General features: G+C 35.5%; 1 protein-coding gene across 2 annotated transcripts; it reads right to left on the bottom strand.

Moving 5' to 3' along the window:
• Positions 1 to 2,055: 2,055 nt before the first annotated feature.
• LOC103449661 (zinc finger protein 8) lies at positions 2,056 to 4,252 on the bottom strand. Of its 2 annotated transcripts, XM_070808912.1 has the most exons (2): positions 3,327 to 4,252; positions 2,056 to 2,326 (listed from the first exon to the last, which is right to left on the bottom strand). In XM_070808912.1, exons 1-2 carry the CDS (start codon positions 4,119 to 4,121, stop codon positions 2,318 to 2,320), a joined length of 804 nt encoding a protein of 267 aa, XP_070665013.1. In that variant the 5' UTR covers positions 4,122 to 4,252; the 3' UTR covers positions 2,056 to 2,317. The 2 variants fall into 2 exon arrangements, with proteins under 2 accessions (XP_070665013.1, NP_001315936.1); NM_001329007.1 differs by lacking the exon at positions 2,056 to 2,326 and having other exon boundaries at positions 3,231 to 4,213.
• Between the last annotated feature and the right edge of the window lie 4,705 nt (positions 4,253 to 8,957).

Raw genomic sequence — 8,957 nt, forward strand, 5'->3', positions numbered from 1 at the left:
ATTTTTTGTTCATATGCTAATGAATGATATATCTATTCTTTTCTAATAGTAAAAAACTTGTATGAGCTATATATACATGCATAGGAAATAGTTAAAAAAAGGGCTAAGACCCCCTCTGATTAAAGTAGCTTGTGGTATGCCTTGGTCCTGGGATGGGATGGCCTCCCGTCCCCCTAAACTTTTTGTTACCCAAAAAAGTGGATCCTTTGCAAAATTGGTGTAATGTGATAGTTATGATGTTAACGAATTAATTAATGAATAGACATCTTCCAAACATATGCTTCAAATAATTAGTTAAGGGGATTGAATTATTAGGGCAATGTAAGGCAACTTTTTCCAAGGACTTAATCTATATTGAGGGACGATTATATTGTACAAGTAAGCAACAAGGGCGTTGTTTAGATTCAACAGGCTTGTTCCACAAGGAAATCTATGCTTTTTACATGATTAAGCAGGTAGTTTAAACTATCACAACTATATTAAGATTTTGGGATTGAAAGTGCTTTTCCTTCTCTTTTTTTTGTTTTTCACAATTCATGCAATTCCAACTAGTTGTGCTATACGTTTTAGCTGTTGAGGATTGTCGAGAGTCATTCTTATTTGTAATGTAATTCATTCAAAAATGAATTTTCTGATTGACTGTAAAAGAAATTAAGGTTACACCCCAAATTAATTAATTTATGCAGTATTAGGAGTTAGTTTATATTCAAGTATGCAAAAGGAAAAACAATATATAAAATTAAAATGCACACAAAGAAACAGACTAGTCATACACTTTTTGTTTTGAAGAACTTTTGCAGTACGACAAAATTTTATTGATATAAAAAAAATTACACTTAATTAAGATGAGACATAAACTTAATTTCTCGTAAAACAAGAAAACCATAATAAAGGAAAAGAGGGGAAAACAAAAAAAGACAACCGTTGTACACAGTACATATTTTTCCGTAATGTTTTGCAAGATATTGAGACAAAACACAAATCCCGACATCAAATGGTGAACAAAATTTTAGCATCTTTATGGTGATGTGAGTTGTGTAAGCTGTATGAGGTTCATTAAGTCCATTATCAAGCTAATATATTCTGAACCCATATTGTGTTCCCACACATGCAATATAGATTGATTACAACCCATCAGTCCTAACTGAATTATTGTTGAAAGAGAAAAATGAATGCTTCCCCCCATGTCCAATCTTCTTCACTGGAGAAAACTCTGTACATTTTACACCTATCCCACACCTAAAACTAACCCACCTACCATTTCTCTCTCTCTCTCTGTCAATCTCTTACGAGTAATTTTTCAAAGTACCTAAAATGCAGACTCGTGATATTATTATTCTATTTAAATTATAAGACATATAATTGTTTTTCACTAATATATACTATGAAAGTGGAACATATCAACCATGTCATTCATCATTCTCATAACACATAAAAATGAAACACTAGGTAATTTGTGTTTTCAGCATCCATAAAAAATCTCCTCTCTCTCGAACATAAAATTAAAGCAAAGGTACAAAAGAGGGGGGAAAGAAAGATAGGAGTCTAAACTACCATCTTGATAATTTATAGTTAGGGTTGCTTCAAGGTCTTACATAGAGAGCTAAGGGGGACACATGCTTTTTCCAAGGATTGGGTTTGCCATTTTAAAGTCATGAAAGTTTTGGTACTGCTGCCTTTGAATGATGAAAACTGTGATTCTAATAAGGCACAGAGAAGTGACCCATGTTTGATTCCTAGGTGTAGACCATCCTTAACTTAGTATATACATCACTAGCCTATCATGTTATTGCTTTATGTTTGAAATGACCCCGATTCATGATCATAATCTCATTCAGTACTACTATATCATACTGTATCCTGATTTTTCTTCAGGCTGGCTAGCTCTTTTTCCCCATCAGAAACCACATTTCAAACTGTTGCTTATATAATCAACCCCTTAGGTCCCACAAGTTCATAATCTCACATGAACAAAATTAGACCAAGTATGTGTGTGTATACAGTGCAGATACTCCATATATATTATTCACCCTTCCAAATTGTCGTATTGCACTCTTTTAAAGCGTTTTTTAAGATAATAATAAATTTTAAATTTAGAATGCAAAATAACAAACTAGAAATGTAAATATCAATAATCTAGAAGGGGAAAAAAAAAACCAAAAAAGTAAAATTAGTGGCCTTCACATTGCCCCTTTGTCTGCTCAGCCATTGGTGTCGCGAATAGGGAGGTTCCCCCTCAATCATTAAGAAAACAAGATACAATTAAACTTTGATGGGCTCACATCATGCACAGAGATAAATGTCTCTCTCTCTCAAATCAATTGCACTGAAAATAAGCAAGAAAATGGATATTAAAGTGTGGGAATATTTTTTCTCACAATCTTTAAGAGACTGTGATGCTAATTACCTTAAAGAAATATTGATGTTAACTATCATATTTATCATTGTAAGATGAGTTTAAATTCAAAATCTATGTAATAGATAGATATAAATTTCAAAATTTAAATTTATCTAACTATAATAAATAAACCGGTGAATACTATTCCTGCTTCAGGATAGTGAGCAAAAATTTACTTTTAAGTAGCTGCAAGAAGCAATGCCATCTGCAAATTCTATGGATATATCATTTTCTTTCTGCATATTTTGAGGCAGAAGTTGAACACTATTCATCAAACCTTATCACCTGATCGCACTTACACTGAATAAAATTTCACCTCTCTCATCACCCCACCCGTCTAGACTAACAAACAAATAAATCGATGCACATGTGTGTATCTACAAAAGCCCATGCACCCCCTAACTGATACCATATATTCCTCACACGTGTGGCAGAAAAGTTAAAACGCTCAAGGAGGGGACAGACATTGCTGAGAACCAAACTTATTAGTGTGCTGCTACTATTTTGTTTTAATTTCTTTGAACAAATTAAAAGAGAAATTTACATCCCACATCCCAAAAATAGCTGCTTTTTTTTCTTTCTCGTGACAGTAGTTTTCCTTTCAGAATCAAGAACAGTACGGGTTCCTGTTTAATAAGTGTTCCAGACGCTCATAAAAATTCTCCATGCATAGACTGGTCAAATTCAGTAACATAATTTCATCATTTGCAAAGTGAATCCCACTAAAAATTGTGACTAAAATTGGCCTCATTTGCATTAATCAAAAGATTATACAATTAAAACTTCTCTTCCACCATCATCATCATGAGAATTAATTTCAACACTCAAATTCTCTTTCTCTAAAAATAGTAGTAATTAATTAAGTAATCAATTATTAAAATAACTATATATATATATTATGTTATTACAAATGAAGGTCCAAACTCACATGATCTTGCACGCTAGCCATCGACGAGTCATACAGGTACCGCCCTTGATGACCACCGGACGACCCACTACCGAACCCGGACACCATCATTTCCTCCCCGCCGGAGACCAAATTCATTGAACGGTCACGATTGAAACTAGGGTTAGCACCTTGAACGGCTGGGATCCGCCACAAGGCCAAGGGGCTCCCATTTATTGGAGCAGATTGTGTGCCATACGTACTACCAGAGCTTCCATAAAACCTAGCATGAGGATGCTGCTGATGATGATGAGCACTAGTTATACTAGAGCTAGAGTTAGTAATATTCCATGATGGATGATGAAGAGCTGAGGAGCCAAGTCTTGTGTAGTTCAGCAAGCCGTACACGTGGTGTGCGTCATGAGATAGGCCTCCGGCATGCACCATGGCCGACTGGAGGTGCTCGCGTTTCGCGTGCTGGCGCTCTCTCTTGTGCGCGTTCTGGTGTCCCCCAAGGGCTTGGGAGGTTGGGAAGTTTCGGCAGCAGTAATGGCATTCGAATCTCCGGCTGCTCTCACTTCCGTTTTCGTTGTTATTATTTTTGTTGTTGTTGTTGGCGGTGGTGTTGTTGTTGATGTTGTTCCTTTTTGTGTCTTCCGACGCATTGGTGTAATCAAGGGACTCAGAGTCGTCAGTGGCGGTGTCGGTCCCAAATTCTATGCCGAAGAGCCGAATGCCCTTTTCTTTGTTGAGTGGAGGGGCTGGGCGGATGAAGGGTAGCTGAGAGAATGACTCTACGTTCATGAAGTCCTGAGTCTCTCTCTCAACCTTGTCCATGAAAAAATGGAGAGAGAAGGAGTTATTTTGGGTATGATGAGAAAATTTGAGGACGAGGAGGAGGAAATGGGGAAATTGAGGATAAATGAGAGGGAGGAGGAGGGGGAGGAGGGGAAGGGGGGAAGTCTGATGTATATGGGGGTGAGGAGGGATGGTGTGGGGCCTATAAAAGGGTGGTGAGAGTCTAAATGATGATGTACAATTGGGGCTGACCCACCTAAGAGTGAAGCCTGACAAGGCCACAAGATTGAGAGTGGCTTTGGCTTCTCAAAGTACCATGCACCTTTGCTTCCTTTCACTTGTTTTTTTGGTTTATTTGATGGGTGAAACTTGGGGAAAGCTGTTGTTACATACCCAAACTTTTTTCATATTTTTTAATCCACCCTTATCCTTTTGCCATCTAATTATTTAAGGGAATAAATAATATTGTCAATTTTCCATTATGCTTACCCAATTTTGATAGAATTAAAAATATTTCACTATCGTACTACTTACCATTTAATAAATGGATAATTAATGAGTACTAACAGTAATAACCATGATCGGAATGTTGATACATGATGCATGCATAAATTTAAGATGCCTTAATAAATAATCTCATGCATAATAAATTCTTCAACTCATGAAATAAGTGATTAATCAAGATGTTCAAATTGTTAAGACACTAGTTACAGGATTGTTTCTTACTCTTCACATTTAGGTGGCAGGGATTTTCGTGGTATCTCGACCGCTAGAGACTCATTATTATTAACTACTGTACATGATCTATGCATAGCTTGAAGAAACGAAGAAAAATTAATTGAAGAGAAAGCGAAGAGAACCAGAGCTTGGCGAAGAAGAAAGCTACTGAGTAAATGCACTAATTTGTTCCATTGAATGTAATGAAGAATTCTTGCAAGAGTTTTTATAGATTGCATCTATATTTCTTAATACTAAGTAACCCTTACTAACTCTCTTAACCAAACATAACCAATCTTATCCAAATCTGACAAATGTTAACCATATCAGCTGACATGGAAATGATCAATAACAACACTCCCATGTGTCTTAATGAACTAACTCGCTTGGGCCCCGTCTAAGCGTTATACCCCAGCCCACCGCCCAACTAGCAACTAGCGACTAGCGTCTTTTAGAATCTTGGTCATAAGAGTTATGGAAGTCTCATCAGCATGCATGTTTCTCTCAATAATTCCATTTTGCTGAGTATATGGACAAGAAATTATATGAATTACTCCTTTGATTTTCAAAAAATCATCAAATCTCTTACTCATGTATTCTCTTCCCCCATCAGTTGAAGACACTTAATTCCAACATTAAGCTGAGCTAAAACAAACTATAAAACTTCTGAAATTCATCAAATACTTATGATTTATTATTGGTTAAAAGAAATATTCATACATATTTGGTGAATTCATCCACAAAGCTAACATAGCATTCATAACCTTCTATGAACTTAGTAGGTGAAGGAACCCAGAGATCAGAATGGACTTTCTGAAATGGAAAGATACATATTATTTTCCTATCTACAAATGGTAACCTAAACATCTTGCCAGAAATATTGTAAGAAGACATATGTCGTTAATCATCAAGAGAACTGACTATGTTTGATTGCCTCAACATTGCATAAAGTACTTCATTGTTAAGTTGTCCAAGTCTTTGATGCCATACTACATTCTTCACTTTTTGACCATGTAGAGCCACCAGCTTGTGTGCTTAAGTAACTATAACACTTCAAATTAACTTGGTTGGAATTCAAAACAACCCTCCATAACTGCTCATACGTTTTGGTTACCTTCGCTTTGGTTACCTTGTTCTGCACAAAGAAATCATGTTCACCACGTATGAACCAACAAAGTTGTCTTCACATAACTGTTTGACACATAATAAATTGACTGCAATAGTTGGAATATACAAAACATTTCTCGAAATTAAAGAATTTGAGAGAGTAAATCTTGCATAACCAATGTGTTGAACTGGTAAACCTTCCCCATTACTAGGTAATCTTATCACTTCCTTCATATGATGTAACCTGTTAAAGAGAATTCACATCTTCTATCATACGATGAGATGTTCATGTGTCTACAATCCAAGAATCATTAGGTAAGAAAATCAAAGGAGCTTGAGCTTGCATAGTAGTCAAAGATGAAGGTGGTACAGTGCCTTGATAAACAAAGTTATTCTTGTGATGACAATCCAAAACACTATGCACTCTTCTTCCACAAATTTGACATTCAACCACTTATCACACTTAGCTAGGATGAATAGTTTTTTCCAATAGTTAAGAGCAATATGACCTTTTTTTTAACAAATTTGACATTCAGGTACAATGTTGGTTCTTGCTTCAGTATTCCTAGACCATGATTGTCATGTTCCACTATTTTGCTTTCCACCAGAAGACTGACATCTACCATTACCAAATTGTGAAGGCCTATATCCTCCATTTCTATTTGACTTTGAACCATAGAAAGGTCTAGGCCCACAATTTTGATTTGAAAACTGCCTTGGTGCACTACCATTTCCCAATAAACCATAAGCATTGGAAAATCAGGAAACACATGATGTGAAGGTTGTGGAATGGTATACTGATTACCAAGATATGCAGGTACATTATAGGAACATTATAAGGATATGGCATAGGATTAGATGAATATGGAGAAAAACTAGTGTGCCCATATGGTACAAAACTGGATGATGAAGACCCTTGTTAAGAAAATGGCATTCCAAAATATACAATACCATAAGGCATTCTAGCAACAATTTCTCCAGTAGTAAATGGAACATCCTTAGAGTTACTGGAAGACCCTTGTGATATAACAGAAGGAAAACTATTCACACCAGACCTTTGCATATACAAACTAGCGAAGTTATGAGACAAACTATTCACCAAAGAAACAACTCTCTCTATGCACATAACAACTGTCCCTAAATTCCGTGAATGAAATTGAAGTATCTCTTGTGAGAATGACAATCCTTATAGTAGAGTATTCCTTAGGAAAACTAGATAAAGCGACTACAATAAAATCATTATCAGACACAAATTCACCAGCAGTAAGTAATTGATCCTTAATCCTCATGAGTTTAGACAAATACAGATCAATCGAATCACCCCCTTTTTATATTGTCTGAAATTATGTGTTCAATGTATTAATCCTTGCCTTAGAAATAGAATGGCTTTTTGCCTTCAACTTTAACAAAGAATGGCTTTTTGCTTACAACAAACAATCAGAAATGGCTTTGTCCCAACAACAAACAAACATAAATGGCTTCATGCCTCAAGAAAATTCTAAGATTTGCAACATAGAAATATCAAACTTCACATATCATGACTACAAAGAGAGTTGAAACATTTCACCTGAAATACCACCAAGATCGTCAACACCATAAAGAAAACCTAGATTGCCATTGTTGATGCTGAAGAACTAGGGCACAAAAAAACCCCCAAATCGTACGAGACGAACCTAGGTCCAAATTTTTTCACAAAGCCACATCAAAATCAACTATTGTAAATGATCTATGCATAACTTGAAGAAATGAAGAATAAGTAATTGAAGAGGAAGCAAAGAGAACTGGAGCTTGAGGAAGAAGAAAACTATTGAGTAAATGCATTGATTTGTTCTATTGAATGTAATGAAGAATTCTTGCAAGAGTTTATATATATAGCATCTATATTTCTTAATGACTAAGTGACCCTTACTAACTCTCTTAACCAAACACAACCAATCTTGTCCAAATCTAACAAATTTTAACCATATTAGTTGACATGGCAGTGATCAATAACACAACCATATACCTTCACTTAGAAACTCGAATTATTTCTTTGTATCGATACTTCGCTCACTTTAGACTGACGATCAAATCTAACAAGTTTTGGGCAGGATGTTGGTTAGGCGGTGTTATGATGCTTAAGGATGGATTTTATGGATTTTTGTGAAAAGTAATGCTAAGGACTAGGGCTATAAATTGGCTCGAAACAATTTGAACTCGCATTAGGTTTGGCCCGTGTTTGGCTCGTCAAAGCTCAGCTCGTGAAAGAATCGAGCCAAGCATAGTACAACTCAATTAAGAAACAAGCCAAGTTTGAAGTAGGCTTGAGCTCAGCTCGTGAGCAACTCAATTTTTTTACGAAACACCTTGAATTAGGCTTGAGCTCAGCTCGGTTATTCAAGCTTGACACCTAAAGAAGCATGCATATATGACCTATTGTGTATCCCTCTTCATTAACTAGTTTTTAATTTAGTAATTAAATAAAATTTCTTTTGTTAATGAACTTCTTAACTTCATTATCGAGATACTCTCTAAAATACATACCATATCATTGTCTCCTAACTCCAATGATCAATTCTTGTCTTTGTTTTTTGTTCCAATTTTTATGAGTATTACAATTTCCCTAAAAAATAAAAAAAATCAATTGTTCCACATGGAGATATTTGGATCAAAATTTCTCTTAAAAACGAAAATATGATAAGTACATTTTTTTAACTAAACTTAGAATTGTTTGTAATTTGCTATCCGATTATTGGAAGTGCACTAGTACTCTAGCTACATACTAATACGCTCGCGGACTTTTATGGTCATGTTTAAGATGATCTAAATATGAGGTGATAGTCACTTCGTGAGTTTATTATTCATACAACCAATCACTTTAAAACACGGTGAGAGAATGAGAAGAGAGACACAGGTTAGGGTTTAGGAAAGAGGGTGAACACTAGTTATCCTAGTGATGTATAAAAAATTGAGACAAAAACCCTAGAACCGGTTTTATACTGTTACCAAATAGAAACATGTACTTAAAGTAATCATGTGTACAAAAGTGACAAAACCCTAGGACCGGTTTTT

The sequence above is a fragment of the Malus domestica genome, chromosome 12, assembly GCF_042453785.1.
Source record: "Malus domestica chromosome 12, GDT2T_hap1".
Taxonomy (NCBI): domain Eukaryota; kingdom Viridiplantae; phylum Streptophyta; class Magnoliopsida; order Rosales; family Rosaceae; genus Malus; species Malus domestica.

Coding starts and splice junctions, on each gene's coding strand:
- LOC103449661 (NM_001329007.1), bottom strand. CDS start 4,121: ATGGACAAGGTTGAGAGAGAGACTCAGGACTTCATGAACGTAGAGTCA.